Genomic DNA, 18,179 nt, shown 5'->3' with positions numbered 1-18,179 from the left:
TTCATTTTTCTAAGCTTAAAAATGAAGATTGTCCTGCAAAATGATTGTTCTTATTTCTAGTAATGGAAGGGGCAGGTATGTGGTTGATCAAGGAGAAGGGAAGGTGGGCTGACAAAATCGAGTTAAATTAGGATTTTACATTAATATTCACTCAGTCCATATTGGCTAGCATGGGTTCTAGTTTTCCTAACCTGAAACTCCTAAATCTGTTATGAGAGCACAAGCTAAGAAAAAAATTCATTGGTGGTAAATTGACAGAAAGTGAGAAAAGAGGGTCTGTTGTTTAGTAGCCCTGATCACATACTGTAGTTCTTAAAATCATCTCTCTAAAGCAAAATTACATTTTATAGTGTTTTATTACACAACAGAAATTTTATGAATACAGTATTTTATGCACATCATGAAATTTTTATTTGTCATTGTCCTAAAAGGAAATAGTCACGAAGAGGAAAGAATATGCTTAGTGTTTCTTCATCTAAAGATCCATAATCACCAAATGCTTCAAGAATATTAGTATATAGTTGTAGAACAAAATATTCTAAATTAGCAAATATCTTGTAAGAATTAAAATACTGCTTTATAAAGAAATAGAATTATATAAGAACCCTGTATTCATAGTTTTTAATCAATTTATAAAATTCAAGTTTAATACTTGACACATTAAAAAATTGTAAACCTAATACACTCTTCAAATATTACACTATTATATCCAAATACTGCAATCACTGTTTTTAATACTCAGGTCTTAAGTCTAGTTAATGGCAAATGATACATTAATCAACTGGTACTTTCAGAGGAATATTGGGACTCTTAATTACTGAAGTTGATTGTTGGAGTAAGTCAGTAATGTCAGTAAGAACTGCCTTGATTTTACAACACACTTAAATAACCATTGTTACAGTCTTTTAGGATAGCAAATGTCTCTTATTAAATATGCAGCTCGAACAATGGAAGTCAGTTACTTTCAGAAGTTCCTACATCAGCAACATCAAGGAAAAATTTTGCCCATATACCATTCTGGCAGACTGCCTCAAACATGATTTTGAGGGATTGTCCGAGATGAGGATGATAATTTGATCCACACCCTCAGTTACCAAAGAAGTTTCTTCTGGGTGACAAAATTATTATTTGCTTGAAGTTTAGGTAATTAATTTAAAAACATTTTAACACACATCAAACTCTGGAACCAGCTACATGTGACTTGCCTGTAAACATTGCAAATTTACCATGGTGGACAGTAAAAACCTCAGCATTCATCAACAATTTTTGTAGTAAGAAATGATAGATGGTTTTCTACAAAGGTAATGATGACAATGACATATCACGTGATAGAAGACGTGGAGCATGCATAGCATATATACAAAATCGAGAAGTCAGAACGAAGAAGTACAAAGAAGCCACAACCTCTTCTATTGCTAGGAACTGTTATGATGCTGACTGTAATACAATTTAAGGATGCCCAACATGTTAAACTTTGTATTATTTACATGTTGCTCTGAGTAAGACATATTTTGTTTTTCCTCTTTCAATCCTTAAAATAATCTGCTTTCCCTAGTAAAGCAGAAAAGTCAGTATGTCTGACCTGATAAACAGCAAATCCACACCTTATACCAATTGCTTCAATGAAAAATGCATCTTTATTCAGTTAGTTTTTTGTTCTGAGCATCTTGTTTCTGCCTCCTCCTTCGGAGCTGCAGCTGTAGCTGAAGTCTGTTTGTGAAGAAGAATTGTTTCCAGCCCATTTCTTGTGCAAGTTCTTTCATTTCAGGTGTAATTGTGTCACACAAGTTCTCCACAATATTTTCCCATAGCGCATTACTGTTACATATCTAGTTGTAAGAGAAAGTAGAGGCTTAAAATCATAATTTGGCTTATTCATTGCTGATTATTTTACTACACAAAATGTGTTTAGACAACACAGATGCCTTGTATGAAGGTCACTTGCAGTGCAAGCTGCCCACCTATCTTGAAAAACACAGATTAGTTAAAACTCACAATGACATCAGTGGAAGTTTTGCCCAGTGTTGCCAACATAAGATATTGCATGTTCTGTGAAAAATTTGAGTTTTGTTTGGTATGATATCAAAGGCCTTTCTGCCACACTAAAAGCAGCTGTAATGCCACATACTTTCCTGGTATGTAATTCATACAGCCCCACTGAAATCAATGAAGCTGTATAAAATTATGCCAAAAAACTTGTCGGGATGTAGAAATCACATCACAAATACTAATCTGTTATCACGGTAAGTGAAAGAAGCACATTGCCTTTGGACTTAGAACAGAAATGCAATTTTAGGAAGCTTTAAGAACCACTGTAGGGATTAAGCCTGTTTCTCAGGAGATGCTTCCCTCTTTCAGAATTACTCCATAAATAGAATCAGGTGGAACTATTATAAACAGGAGGAAAAACTTATGTAATTTGTTAGATGACAGAACCATCACAAAAAAAAGAATTAGGAAGATGCTCTGTGTCAATGTATATTATCTGCCCATTGTAAGTTCTACCACAGCATACTAACATTTATTCTTCTCCCAAACGCTCCACTTTTCTAAATGTGTAATTGCAGGGACCTAATTGGAGCTGAACTGGATTACTCCAACGCAAGTGGCTGGTATGTCTGTCACAAGTAGTATTGGAAACAGAAAAGCAAAAGTCCTGGAATAACTTCTATTACATACTGCTGATGTAGCTGGATACCTTGAACTACTTAATTCACCACGGCCAAGCTGTATCAGAGTATATGTGGTCCTATTTCTGTTGTTCTTGAACTGTGAGAGTGATCGTACTGCAGGCACACACATGCTAGCATATTTTAGCAAAGGAAATGCTAAATGGGGAAAAATTGCTGTAGAAGTCCTGAAATGACAATATATGCATTTTTAAAGTTTTCTTTAAATTTCTGCTTGCTCTCTGCCTCTAACCATTCTGCTGTTCCTATGAAAAATGGACACCATTAAGTTAAAAATAGCGGAGACTGGTTTTCAGTATCATGTATTGGTATTGCCAAACACAGTGTTCTATTAAAAAAAAAAAACACAGAAAGAAAAAAGATAATCACTGTCATTATTGTGGTGGCCAATGGCTTCTGAACCGCGAAATGACGGCCAGCTCTCCCCTCCCCGGCTCAGAAGCAGCAGCCGCACGGCGGGGCAGCCCCCGGGGCGGCGCGGGGAGCGGGCTCTCGCCCTGCCTGGCAGCTGGGCTCCCTCTGGCGGGAGCGGCTGCCTGCAGCTGCGGGAAAGCGGCGTTCCTGCAGTTGGTTTTGCCTGGGTGGGCTATCTAAAGACCTTGTACAAAACAAACGAATCCTATCCTGAGCGTGCTGGGAGACATCACAATACCGAAGTTTGCTGAAAAAGTATTTGAAAACTGACACAGTGCTCCACCGGTGGTGTCCGCGTTAGGACTTCTGTACATTGTTTCTTTTGAGGTGGAGCTTCTTTTACGATACTTAAAAATAGTACCTAGTGAAAATCTAAAATACTTCGAAACGCATATTGAAAGCATCTGAATATTCTGGAGAGCGGGATTTATGCTCAGTTCTACACAGTCAGAGAAATGCCATGCTTTGGGTAACAAATGAAGATACCTGTTTAGTTCAGCCTACAAAGTGCATTGCACAGGATGGACGTACGCAGCCTTTCACACTCCACTTTTCAGTCCTGAGTGCAGAGACTGTTCTGTTTTTCCCTGTTTGAAAATCCGAATATGCTATTTTATAATTCCACAGAGAGCAGCATTCCAGCCTACACATAAAGTAGTCTGGAAGTGAAAACTCATAGTATTGGGGCAAATTTTTAATTCCTTAAAAATATTGCTGAAATGAGAGAAAGAGAGCATGGCATTACTAGTTGTGCCAAAACCGTATCTTTATTATTATGCAACTTAATTCTTTCTAGGGTTTCCTTAAATTCCAGAATACCCAAGGGTTTGTGTTAAACTAGTGAAAAGTTTACTGCCTTGCACAGTACCTCATCCTACTCCACTCACACTCTGCAAATGACAGATGGATTCCAAATATACTAATGAATAATTTCCTGACCTTCCTTCTACCCATTCTCTTCCTCTCCTTTAGCTGTTTTTGAATAAATCCTCTCATCCTCTACGGGTTGTTTCCCAGTCACAATATCAACTGTTTCATCTTCTAACTGCAATAAAGCCCAGAACTCAGCAAGCTTATCTACTTCCATCTGCCCTTCATCTCTAAATTCATGACATGCTCTATTTTGCTATCTCACCATTTTCTCCTGTGCCTTCTTTACACCCTCTCCTATTTCTTGTGCTCACTTGAGCTCACTCTCGCTAAAGCATCTATAACGTCTTTGTAGCCACACCACAGGAACAGCAGTACGGCCATGTCCTCTTGAACTGCCAGCAGTCTTCCACAGAACTTTTCTTGGAATCTTGGGCCACATAGCCTCAAAATAATACAAACCCTGTAAGCAATCTCATCCTGATACAATTTGGAGATGTACTCTGTACCAGACACGTCCTTTTCTCCAAACTAAAAGGTTAATCTGTCTCTCTGAAGTCTTTCAGAGAGTATCTAGCTGTAACGTCAGACTCAAGATGACTAAACCTGTTTTTATATTCCTCCTAAGGTCTCACCATTGCTTTTGTTTTCGGTAACCGTATAACCCATGATTTGACAGGCTTCATTCTAGGCTCCTACAGTACCCCTGGGGATAAGAATCAAGTTATTTTTCTCTTTAATATGCTTCTCTTCCTATTTTTCATAAGCTAAAACCCTTTTCTCCCCTACTTGAGTTACCGCAGCAGCCTTTTCTCAGGCTCTGACTGTGACAGAAAATGCAATTTTGAGGTATTCAGACCCACAAAAATAAGCTCCCTAGATCACAGCTCTGAACATATTATCTTTCCATCCCCCCAATCACCTCACCCTGCACAGACCAGGAAGTTGGAATAGACGACCTCTCAAAGGCCTTTCCAACACAGCCTAAGTTACCCTATGACTTTTCTCTTTTTGCACCAACAGATTGGCCCTCATTCTCCTGGGACTCCTGGGCTATCCTTCCCTATTTGTTACCCCTCATTCAGCACTGAGAGGCTACCCTTAGCTCCAATCAGCGAATAGTGGCAACTTCTGTTATTCACTCTTTAAAGTTTCAATTCAACATGTTCGTACTATTTCCCATACTTTCCTGATAGTTGTAAAGAGCTTCCTAGCAAGCAAGCATAATGTAATCTCTTTATCCTCCTGTGTTTCTTACAGTTCCTTACTGTGACGTCTACAAAAATCTTGAAAAAAATCTCTTTCCTTGTGCTCCTGTCTTTTGTCAAAGACTTAACACATAAGCTCTCTAGGAATGGCAATGATTTGTTGTTTGTTAACGAGTCTAGCATAAGGGGATCCTGGTCCGTGGTTGAAGTTTCTAGACATCACAATAATACAAATCATAATGCAAAGCACAGGTTTTACATTTCAAATACTTAATCCTGGAAGTAGTGCATAACACTCAACCATGGGTTACAATGGAATTATCTGGATCATTGTGTTTATTATCTGCAACAAAAATTTGCAGGATAAGCACAGTCTCTCTAACAGCCTTTCTAAGATCTAGTTTTTATTGCACCCATTCAGTTGTTCGTACACAGATGATTAATTTATTGTCTCAAACTCTAAGTAAAGCAGATCGATGATTATATCAAATGTGAGATGAATCAAAACCAACATGCACAGAAAAGCTAACAATTTTAAAATAATTTATATTTTTTTTTTTTTTTTTTTTTTTACCATTTCAAATCTGCGTGAAACTTGAGAAAGCCTGGCAATATCTTCAAGCTCCAGAAAGGAAATGATGTACAAGAGCAGTGGGACAGGAAGCCGTTCCAGGAAGTCATAGTTACCTCGGCACAGATTGAGGACATGTTCCAGAACTTTGGCACCAAACACTATAGCAATCTGAACTGTGATAAAAAAAAAACCAAACCCAAGAGACAACAGATTTGTAAAAGCCCGAAATTTCTTCCCAATAATCCCACATTATTCACATACACCTTAAAAAAAAACAATTAGAAAAGCCAGCTCAATTTTTTTTTAATGTTTTCTAGAGAAAATAACATATAATATCTTATATTGAACATTAGTAATTTATAGTATTTCAATGAATCTTAAGAGTTGCTAGTGACATCCAGGAAGCCTGAGCAGTAAAACAAGGCTTTAGTTAAAAAACTGTACATTGTCTAGTATACAGCAAACTCTTGTCTCAGCCGAGGAACATTAAAACAGCAGCAAAGCTGAACTGAAACTTGTCCAGATCCATTTTGTCCACTTTTCCACACACATATGTATTTATCTTCATAAAGACTGTGCTATTTACTCAGGAGGACATTAGTAAAAAAACTGGAAAAAGTACTTCAGTTGGATGCTTTGGGGAAAATAATGATGGCTCTGACATAAAGAGTCCCTGTAGTTCTGCTTCTTATCTTACGTAGTTAAGTCACTAAAATGAACATGAAGACAGTTATCTTCTACAGTGACATGACATTTATTGACTCGTTCACTTTGTGATCCAGTACAGCGCCAAATTTTTTTTCTATAGATCTTCTATAGATTTAGTGAGCTACTCCCCATCCTGCATTCACAGGCGATTATTTCTGCTTCAGTGTCCAACCTGGAACTTGGCCTTTTGAATTTAACACTGTTTCTTCAGATCATTTATCTATTTGATCAAATTGCTTTAATAAAAATACTAGTTCATTATAAAACAGGATCCTGAATTCAATTTGCTACACTTCTAATGAATGGCCAGTGGTAAATTTTGGAGCTGCACGTTGTTTCCTAAGATCTGACAACATGAATGCAGTCATCCAGGTTTGTAAAGGACTTTTTTTTTTTTCCTCCTTTTCATAGAGGGACACAGGGGTCAAAATTTACATTTAAAGCAGAATTACTATTTTTTGTGTTATGAAATTATTCTAATGCATCCAAAATGGTTTTTCTTGTTATTGTTGTTTTGGGGACTTTTTGTTTTGTTTCATTTTTTTAACCAACTAGAGTCTATCTTCTCATGTATGTTAAAGTAATAAAAAGAGAGAGAAACAGAATCATGGAAGTTGAAACTATACTGCCTATAGGCAGTAAGTGCATCCAACTTTGATGCAGCAGTTTTCCTTCCAAAATATTTTGTAGGATTAGTTACAAAACTCAAGCTTATGTGAATACATTTGAAAGAGCTTTCCAAATTACAAGATTTCACTGTTAAAATGTTAAGACTTTTTTCTTCTCTTTTTGTTCCAAATATTCCCAAGATAATTATATGGGAGGAAGCTATCACCTTCATGTCTTTGGGTAGATGGCCCAGTACTGTTCAAGCTTTCTTTTCTGTTGCTGTATCATACTGCAAGCACAAACAGTTTGCTGTTGGTTCTCATTTGCTTTTTTGCTTTCCAAGCATCTCAGTTCTATATAGTTGGTAATTTTCCTCAAATTCCTTATGCAAGTGCAAAAATGATCTACACAGTCAACTAAAAATTGTTTGGCTGATCTAATTCAAGCTGATACGTAAGAATGATCCAAATCTTCACATACTAGGAATGACGATAATAATGTTTGTAGTGTGCATCTATTTCATGTTGCATGATTAAGCAGGCTACCACATGAATATTTGCTGCTCCTTGAGTTTTGCTTGAAAATTATTTATTATAACATGACCTGGTTTGGCTATTTTAAAATATATTTAGCTGTATTTATGTTGCTTTATAAATGTATCTGCAGCTAATGATGAACTAACTGTGAAAGTATATTGAACTTCACGTTTTCTGCGAAATTTTCATCCTATGAGTGCTGGATACTACTTGATGACTTGTACTATTTGTTCACTCAATCAAAAATGTAAACAAACCCCTCTTCTCTTGACCTCCACTATCATCAATTAATTTCCCATCTTTGCAAAACCATAATGAAAACCTAGCCATATACAAAATCTTGCTCTTCCCTCTTAGCTCTATAGAGATTATGAAAATAAACTAATGATACCTTATTTCACTGTCCAAAAAGAAAAGAAAACATTTCAAAACAAACACGCATGTTTACAGCTGTATGGTAGTTAATATAAATTTACTAAAATGTAATGTTTATTATAAAATGTTTACTTCTTCCGTTTTCTATTGGATGCTTCAAATGCCTGTGTGGAATATTGATAAAATGTTTCATTTGCAGGGGGATCATTCTTTCTATGCCCATTAGAAATAATTTAAGTGCCCTTTTTTTTTTTTAAACAAATTTTCTCTAAAAATCTCCAACTGTGTGAAAACAGATAAAATCCTAGGAATGAGAACTAGGAGATAACAACAGGAAATACTAATACTTAACAACAGATAAACATTTTGCTGGTAGGGGTGTACCAAATATTTAGCGGCAAACCATGGGTCTGATGAGTATTCTTTTATTTGAGCCCTCATTTGACAAAAAATTCAATAAGGATAACTACAATATTATTCCAGTGTATACATTTGTGGAGAATTATTTAAAAAAAAAATAATTTGTGAACACTTAGGAGAACAGCAGCAAAGCTCCTCTTAACAGGAGGTGAGAAGGAGGTGTAAAAACATCTGATTGTGTAGAACAGCAAGAGCTATGGGCAGAAATAATATCAATATAACAATACAACTTCTCACAAACATCGTAATTTATATTCATAATACTTCTATTTATGTTAGCATTTTTCTGAAAACAAAATTTTACATTAAAATTTTACTAAAAACCAGAGGGAAAATCCCATTATGATTTTAAAGATAATTTTAGAAGGAGGAAGAAATGATTAAATGACTAAACATTAGGAAAGAATGGCAACTGTGGCTTTCAATACTTTCTATGGGATACAAACCAATAACCACCAATAACACTTTTCAAGAAAAAGCAGGCAGATCTTACTCGTAACCTACTGAAAACATACAGGATAGCAGCAGAAAACTGCATGTTAATAACAGTTTAACTATTATTTGAATCATTGTATCCAGGTAATGTAAAACAGATGTTTTATTGTGACATTATATTAATATCAAATGCCACAGGAAAATCTTACAGTATAAGCAGTAAGGAAAAAACCCAAGCTAAAATCCTTACCAATATATATTCATATACCAAATCTACTTTTATGAGGTAAATAAAAAAATAAATTAAAATTAAAATTTGAAAACAAAACCACTAAAACCTATTGCTAAAATTCAGCTATAAATTCTATGTAATTCTTGGCAAAAAAAGTATAGAAGACTACTTCTTTGAAAGCTCAAGTTTATAAAAATTCATAATCAATTTTCTCAAATTAAAATGTGGTGCAACTCTTTGCCTCAACTAAGGGAGTGATTAAAAACACCTACTGCAAAAAAGCATAGCAAATTTAAAGACTCCTTGAGCACTAGCCAAATTCAACAGGCAGTCCATTTTCTATTGGTTCATGATATATTCATTCCCCTTCTAGTCAAAACAAGTAGTAATAACTGGAATTAAAGATCTGTTCTGTTACAGACTGTGAGTGATGATTGAAACTTTTCCATGGTTTGTGCATATATCCAGTCACTTGAGCTCAGAATGTGCAGTCTTTCCATCGGTGGAGCACTAACAGCAGTCACTTGCAGTCTCCCTACCCAACTGCCTAAGGAAGTGTTATTATTTCAGTCAAATTCACTTGAAATTGGTCACTTGCAAAAGTTATAACGGGGATCAGAAACACAAATCTAAACACAGAAATGCAGACCACGTTAACTCACCAGGGCTAAAAATCTCTTGATTGTGCTGTAGGAAGTGTTAGATTTTAATAAGCAAAGCATAGGAAACGTGTTTGTCTTATTTCAGACCCTAGATTAAGATACACTAAAGTTTCCTCTTCAAAACAGTTATATTCTCTTGAGGAAAGTTTTACCCTCTCCCCTACCATCTGAGATTCATATACTTCTTGGGAAAGCAGTCCTCCTCTGCCTAGGTATAAATAAGATGATGTCTACCAAAGCGGTTGATAAGGAAAACAGGACTTCATTTGGAAATGACATCTTTCAAGTTCATCATAAAAATAGGGTAAATATGAAGTCACATCTGTAACTAATTTTTTTAATGCCTATACATAATCAGAATACAAAAAAAAAAATCTCAGTAATGCAGGGTATTTGACTGCTACCTAGTCTCTTGGGCTACAAAAGCCTCAGATCTCAATTCAGCCCCTGCAAGTGCAGTTCTGAAGTTCTCCATTTTCAGGTCATAGCTCAGACCTCAGCTATTCGCTGCAGTTGCTGAATTAATGTGTCTTTGGCTTAGTATTTTCAGGAGACTGTTTCCTCTGTGAGCCATGACCAACCATATCTTGTGACATGACATCTTTTAAAACTAATCCATTACTGAGAACCAAGATCATAAGAAAATGCAGAACAATAACTACTTGGGACACATAGTCCCATGGAACTTTGGCTCAGTGGCCAGTCTGTCAGGAACAAGTTGGAAAACAGCTTTATAAATCTACATTTTGAGGTTTATTTAGTGGTGTCCTCACTGCCTTTCTTTTTCTGGCTGTATGCTCCTAAAGTCATGCTGCACTTGTATAACTTGTTTATGGGGCCAGATGGGATCCACCCAAGGGTTCTGAGGGAGCTGGTGGAAGCGCTCACCAAGACACTTTCAATCCTTTGTCAGCAGTCCTGGCTAACCAGGGGGGTCCCAGTTGACTGGAAGTTAGCAAATGTGACGCCCATCTACAAGAAGGGTCGGAAGGAGGAACTGCGGAACTACAGGCCTGTCAGCCTGATCTTGGTGCCACGAAGGTTATGGAGGAGATCATCTGGACTGCCATCACGTGGCACATACAGGACAACCAGGTGATCAGGCCCAGTCAGCATGGGTTTATGAAAGGCAGGTCCTGCTTGACTAACTTGATCTCCTTCTATGACAAGGTGACCTGCTTAGAGGATGAGGGAAAGACTATGGATGTTGTCTACCTAGACTTTAGTAAAGCCTTTGACACTGTTTTCCACAGCATTCTACTGGAGAAACTGGCTGCTCATGGCTTGGACAGGCGTACTCTTTGCTGGGTAAAAAACTGGCAGGATGGCCAAGCCCAGAATGTTGTGGTGAATGGAGTTAAATCCAGTTGGTGGCCGGTCACGAGCGGTGTTCCCCAGGGCTCAGTTTTGGGGCCGGTTCTGTTCAATATCTTTATCAATGATCTGGACGAGGGGATCGAGTGCTCCCTCAGTAAGTTTGCAGACAACACCAAGTTGGGCAGGAGTGTTGATCTGCTCGAGGGTAGGAAGGCTCTGCAGAGGGACCCGGACAGGCTGGATCGATGGGCTGCGGCCAATTGTATGAGGTTCAACAAGGCCAAGTGCCGGGTCCTGCACTTCAGCCACAACAACCCCATGCAACGCTACAGGCCTGGGGAAGAGTGGCTGGAAAGCTGCCCAGAGGAAAAGGACCTGGGGGTGCTGGCTGACAGCCAGCTGAACATGAGCCGGCAGTGTGCCCAGGTGGCCAAGAAGGCCAATGGCATCCTGGCCTGTATCAGAAATAGTGTGGCCAGCAGGAGCAGGGAGGTGATCGTGCCCCTGTACTCGGCACTGGTGAGGCCGCACCTCGAATACTGTGTTCAGTTTTGGGCCCCTCACTACAAGAAGGACATGGAGGTGCTGGAGCGTGTCCAGAGGAGGGCAACGAAGCTGGTGAAGGGCCTGGAGCACAAGTCTTATGAGGAGCGGCTGAGGGAACTGGGACTGTTTAATCTGGAGAAGAGGAGGCTGAGGAGAAACCTCATCGCTCTCTACAACTACCTGAGAGGAGGTTGTAGCGAGGTGGGTGTCGGTCTCTTCTCCCAAGTAACAAGCGATAGGACAAGAGGAAATGGCCTCAAGTTGTGCCAAGGAAGGTTTAGATTGGACATTAGGAAAAAATTCTTCACCGAAAGGGTTGTCAAGCATTGGACCAGGCTGCCCAGGGAAGTGGTTGAGTCACCATCTCTGGAGGTATTTAAAAGACGTGTAGATGTGGTGCTTAGGGACATGGTTTATGGTGGACTTGGCAGTGCTAGGTTAGCGGTTGGACTTGATGATGTTAAAAGTCTTTTCCAACCTAAATGATTCTATGATTCTATGATTCTAATGCCAAGTACCCGTTGCACTTGGTGTTACTTACATTAAATGAGATTGGGAATCCAAGTGGCTCATGACATGGCGATAAAAACAAATGTGCTGGCACAGAGCATTATAAGGACTGAATTATCAGCAATAAAAATATTGCTTTCTGGCCTATTTTTGTTGCTAATACCTCTGTCATTGTCTTATAATGAAACTATCAATGTTGCTGGGATTTATCCTGTATTTACATTTACTATCATGTCTTTTTGTTTTTCCAGTATTCATATATTAATTTATATTAATAAATTAATACAAAAAAGCCTGTTAGCCAAAGCAATCACATCTTTCATGAAAGTTACTAGAGATCAATATTGCTATATTATTCCATTATATGCCACAGCAAATTTGTAATTATTATTGTCATCTTACTATGAAGAGATGAATCATCCAAAAAATCCTCCTGGGATTCTTTAATTTCTCCAGGTCTTGATTCACGAAATTCATTCCTAAGTGAGATTTTCCACCACCTGAAAATTACCTACAATCATGGAAGAAGAAAAAGAAAAATAAAAAAAGGAAGAAGAAATGAATATCAAGTACCATGAGATAAGTATGTTGCTAAGATTCAGGACTCTGGTTATGTAAATATCAATGCATTCCCAAAACAAAATTATCATAAGAGATCAGACCACAGTTACGTTACCAGCAGCCCCACAACATGCTTCAAAGCACAATAAACATCCCATAATGCACGTAGACAAGTGTGAAATGTTTTTACATACAAAGAAAATGTTCCCAACCCCTGCGTGCAAATTGTTCATAGAAATTAAAACACATTTAATGACATCTCAACTTGCAAAACTATAAACATTCTCTTTTTGTTTTTCATTTAGTCACAGAAACACAATTCATCAGGCATTAAATTATGTGGTTAAGTAGAAATACCCATTCAACTGCTCAGGCATTCGAAAGTGGCAGTATTAGAAGTTAAACTGTCATTTTAACATTTTGTTAAAATCAAAACCAATAGGACAGTTCAAAGCTCAGCACTTAGACTGCCTGAAAACTCTGGAAAAGGCTCTCCAGAAGTACACATTCCACTCACATTTTCAGAGTCAGAAAAAGAAAAGAAAGCCTGCATTACAAAGCATGCAACTGAGACAAAAGATTAATATGAATAGTAAGTTATGTAGCTATGAAATGATGGAGAACAAGGAGCTTTGGCTATTAGTAATTTTCCCAGAATTCTCTTAAAACATTACATATGTGCTTGAACAGTGTGTCAGCTTTTAATATTGACTTTTGTTGCTGTCACAGCTGGGTCTACAGGAGAGGAAAGTCATAATCATGTCTTTTCCTTCACACAAGTTGTTAGCAAAGATCATACTCCAAGCCAAAAGTAGGATTCAGTTGCTGCTGAAGGCAAGGTTAAAAAAAAAAATCTTATAATCTTACTAATATTAATCTTACTAATACTTCCTTCCATTTCATTGAGAAAAGTGAGGTTTTTACATTGTTACATGCATAGGTGGATTCCTGACACACTGAGCGATAAAACTGACAAATGAGAATATTAATGAGGTGTACATTTATAAACACACACATACACTCCACAGAGTCTTACTTTTCCTAGTGGTATGTAGAAAAGAAAAATTAAAATCAAGCCTTGAGTTAACTGTCAATAAGTCACAGAATACTACTCACATATACTGACTGAAGAACAGAGTTAAATTTACTGTTACAAATCTTGGATCTGATAAGAGTGGTTTACATCTCTCAATATCAAATTTAACTTTAGATCTCTCTGGTATTTCAGTGTCAAAATGTAGATTTTAAAGTTGAAAAGAATTAAGTATTTGTAACTCCCAATGAGTTGCATTCATTTTCATCATTAATTTTCAAATTAAAGCTCAGATTCCAGACTATCTGCCAAGGCAGGCCCACACCAATCATTTCTTTATTTTTCAAGTCTTGCTTGTATCCTGTTGGTATCTCATATACAGTAACAATAAATAAGTTTGAATAAAGGCTTAACATCTACATTTGAATGTCAAATACAGCCAGCTAAAATTTATCATTTTGATGTTTACTGTGGCTAATATATCATTATAGGAGGTAATCGGAATATTTCTGATAGCATACATACAAAATAGCTTCGATTAACTCTCAGACATATCCGCAATACTCTGTAAAATAACCCTTATTATGTGCATAAAAGAAAAAACATCCTACTCAGTTGCATAAGTTCCTCCTATTTTACAACGACACACACAATCTTTATTCCTTTGCAGTGAAACAGTTGCCTCTTTGAAGGAAAAAAACCCCATTCATCTGCATTCTAGAATTTAACATATGAAAAATAAATTGCATCACTGAAACCTTTTATAATAGCAGAGTTAACATTTCTGTAATGTACAGGCACAGTATAGACCGCCACATTGCTAAATAACACCACTTAATATACTAGTGGTAATAAGAGGATTCAATGCAAAAGAGATTATAAACCATTTGTCATTCCGTTTCAGTGATGATCTTACTACCTGGGAAGGCTTTAAAACTAGTATGTTTGTAGCCCACCGTGGGGATAATAGGACAGTGAATGTTGTACTGTACTTCCAAAAGCTCTTTTTATCTCTAGCAATGTGTGGAGAATCAGCATGTAAGGCTACTTCCATTCTTATTTGTGGAACACATGAGCTGAGAACAAGGTCAGAATAAAACTGATATGCAAATGGAGAAAGAAAAGACATCTTTCTATATGTTCCTCAGGTTGCACACCCTTCAAAATGGTATGCAAGAATACAGTATATTATAGGGGAAAAAAATAATTGTTAAAGGAGAAAAGAACCTGGTTAATATGCTTTCTCTCAGCCTTTTCATGTTACTGTTGGAAGTGACATTTCTTAAAAAAAAAAACCAACAAAAAAACCATTTCTCAGCACGGAAATGCCAAGTGTAACTGAAAAAGAAAATAGCTACCTGCCCCAAAACCACTTACTAAAAATTATTAATGATGACTGTTGCTTTTCAACTTTTGAACCTTAATACCTAACATCATTCCTCAGATTAATTTCCTGTAAAACATTACAGATTTAACTACACACAAATTTAGAAGTCTAATTCTTAAAAAAGCAGAACTATGTTGCACAAGATTACAATGTGTTGTGATCTGTTATAAAATACATTAAGAAATACTTTTCAGTCTGGGATATACATGGCTTCATCAAGGGCAAGTCCTGCCTGACCAGCCTAGTGGCCTTCTATGTTGGAGTGACTCCATCAGTGGACATGGGAAGGGCTACAGATGTCATCTATCTGGACCTCTGTAAGGCCTTTGACACGGTCCCCCACAACATCCTTCTCTCTAAACTGGAGAGATACAGATTTGATGGGTGGACTGTCTGGTGGGTGAGGAATTGGTTGGATGGTCGCAACCAGAGGGTAGTGGTCAACGGCTCAATGTCCAGATGAAGATCAGTGACGAGTGATGTCTCGCAGGGGTCCATATTGGGATCAGTACTGTTTAATGTCTTCATCAATGACACAAACCGTGGGATCGAGCGCACCCTCAGCAAGTTTGCAGATGACACCAAGCTGAGTGGTGCGGTCGACCCACCTGAGGGACGGGATGCCATCCAGAGGGACCTGGACAAGCTCGAGAAGTGGGCCCTTGTGAACCTCATGAGGTTAAAAAAGGCCAAGTGCCAAGGTCCTGCACCTGGGTTGGAGCAGCCCCCGGTATCAATACAGGCTGGGGGATGAAGGGATTGAGAGCAGCCCTGCCGAGAAGGACTTGGGGGTACTGGTGGTTGAAAAGCTGGACATGAGCCGGCAATGTGCGCTTGCAGCTCAGAAGGCCAAACGTATCCTGGGCTGCATCAAAAGAAGCGTGGCCAGCAGGTCGAGGGAGGTGATTCCGCCCCTCTATTCTGCTCTGGTGAGACCCCACCTGCAGTACTGCGTCCAGCTCTAAAGCCCTCAGCACAAGACAGACATGGACCTGTTGGAGCAGGTCCAGAGGAGAGCCACAAAAATGACCAGGGGGATGGAATGCCTCTCCTATGAAGAAAGGCTGAGAGAGTTGGGGTTATTCAGCCTGGAGAAGAGAAGGCTTCGGGGAGACCTTATTGCAGCCCTTCAGTACTTAAAGGGGGCTTATAAGAAAGATGGGGACAAACTTTTTAGCAGGGCCTGGTGCAACAGGACAAGGGGGAACAGTTTTAAACTAAAAGAGGGTAGATTTAGACTAGATATAAGGAAGACATTTTTTACAATGAGGGTGGTGAAACACTAGAACAGGTTGCCCAGAGAGGTGGCAGATGCCCCATCCCTGGAAACATTGAAGTTGGACAGGGCTCTGAGCATCCTGATCTAGTTGAAGATGTCCCTGCCCATGGCAGGGGGGTTGAACTACATGACCTTTAAAGGTCCCTTCCAATCCAAACTATGATTTTATATACAGTACAAGAAAATTAAGTGTATACAGATAGCCGATGCTCGCCCAAATTCTGCACTGCTATAAGCAAGACGAACTTTTCACAGTAAGGATTCTATATATTTTTTGTTTAGTATTTCGTGGGTATGAGTGTATTTATCTATAATATAAGTTTATATATACACAGGTGTAGAAGAACATATTTAACCCAAATACTAGAGTGCGCATATGTGTGTATAGACTCCTGAATAATATTTTATCTTTATACAATCCAACAAACCCTAAAATGTAACACGAAGTCAATGCTCTACAAATGAAATACCTCTGTCCTGTTTTTAAAGCAATTACAGTAGATGTTTTAACATGGTTATAAAAATTTACTTTCTTGTAGTATTGTTGTACAATTATAAATTCCAAAGCATTTTAATACTAACTGAAACTGCCAAAACTTCAAAAAATTACAGAAATACATATTTCAATAATCTCTCCTCTTCTTAATTGTTATACTAGGAAGCACACTGCAACAGAACTATCTGCCAGAATGGGAAGATCAGGCCAACACGCAGAGGCACAGGAAAAGTAAAATATTCAAGTAATTATATTAAACATCACTGTGTATTTCCTAAACATTATTCTTTGATTTACAGTGGAACAAACTGTCAATAGCACTATTCCATTTTAAAACTTCCTTATGTACAACTACCCAGGACAAACTACAGTTACCTTGGTAATTTGTTAGCACATGGTTATTTCAAAGAAAAACATTGCATAGATTTTGTAATACCTATACTTTTTGCATAGATTAAAAAGATGAGGAATGGAAAGTATTATAAATGTATCCTGGTTACCATGGACACATTTCATTCTCGACATTATTTGGAGGTGCAAGTGTTAAAGCAATTCACTACCACATTGCTTACTCCACTGGCATTTCTTCATGAAAAAAGAGAGAAGAGGAAAGGAGCAGAACCAAATCTAAACAGCAGCAACCAGCCGAGACTTTAGATAAAAAGTCATAGCAATTTTTTAAACAAATAAAACAACTAAAATATTTAAGTGAAAATTAGCAACAAATAAATTATTTAGGAAGTATCTATTGTCAAAATTAATCTGAACTGTAGATTACCAGAAGCATAGTACTATCTACATTGTATGAAGAAAATAATATTTGAAGTTTGTCATATGGTGAGCCACCTTTTAAGGATGCTGGGCTCAACCTTCCCTTAATTTAATCGATTTAGGAAGTTATAGAACTAGAGACAAGTCTCACATGACAGACTCATACTGTATAATGAGAAACTTCTGGGGGAAGCTGAAGAAAGATGGTGTGAATTGTGAAGCCCTGTTATAAAGGCACTGTTTCCTTCTCCAAAATACATTTTTAGGATTTCAAACTTCTCCAGACTCAGCTTTCTGCTTTGCTAAAACCAGTAACTCAAAATATATTTTCTCAGATTACAGGTTATTTGGAGATTAATTTCCCCTATTTTTCTCTTAAGTTGTTCTACTTTAAATAGTTAAACATTCATTGGTGACTCTTTTGTGTAGAGACAGTGAAGAAATTATTAGAAAAAAAGTTGCTATGTAAGTGTGCCAAGATCATGGTATGAGTATTTGGTAATATTTGTTAAATGTCATCTCTGTAACTATCAGTTTCTTTAATTG

General features: G+C 37.6%; 1 protein-coding gene across 2 annotated transcripts in view; it reads right to left on the bottom strand.

The window, feature by feature from the left end:
* Positions 1–1,499: 1,499 nt before the first annotated feature.
* Positions 1,500–18,179, bottom strand: part of FBXO36 (F-box protein 36) — a 32,751-nt gene continuing 16,071 nt past the window's right edge. Inside the window, exons 2-5 of one of the 2 annotated variants that reach the window (XM_075158256.1) lie at positions 12,509–12,617; positions 8,517–8,598; positions 5,757–5,929; positions 1,500–1,829 (exon numbers count right to left, since the gene is read on the bottom strand). In XM_075158256.1, the coding sequence (XP_075014357.1) occupies positions 1,638–1,829; positions 5,757–5,929; positions 8,517–8,598; positions 12,509–12,583 (522 nt within the window). In that variant the 5' untranslated portion in view covers positions 12,584–12,617 and the 3' untranslated portion in view covers positions 1,500–1,637. The remainder of the gene's footprint in view (positions 1,830–5,756; positions 5,930–8,516; positions 8,599–12,508; positions 12,618–18,179) is intronic. The other variant, XM_075158255.1, reaches the window with a different exon arrangement.

Source organism: Calonectris borealis, chromosome 9, assembly GCF_964195595.1.
Source record: "Calonectris borealis chromosome 9, bCalBor7.hap1.2, whole genome shotgun sequence".
Lineage (NCBI taxonomy): Eukaryota > Metazoa > Chordata > Aves > Procellariiformes > Procellariidae > Calonectris > Calonectris borealis.
This window is presented reverse-complemented; position numbering and strand designations above follow the sequence as displayed.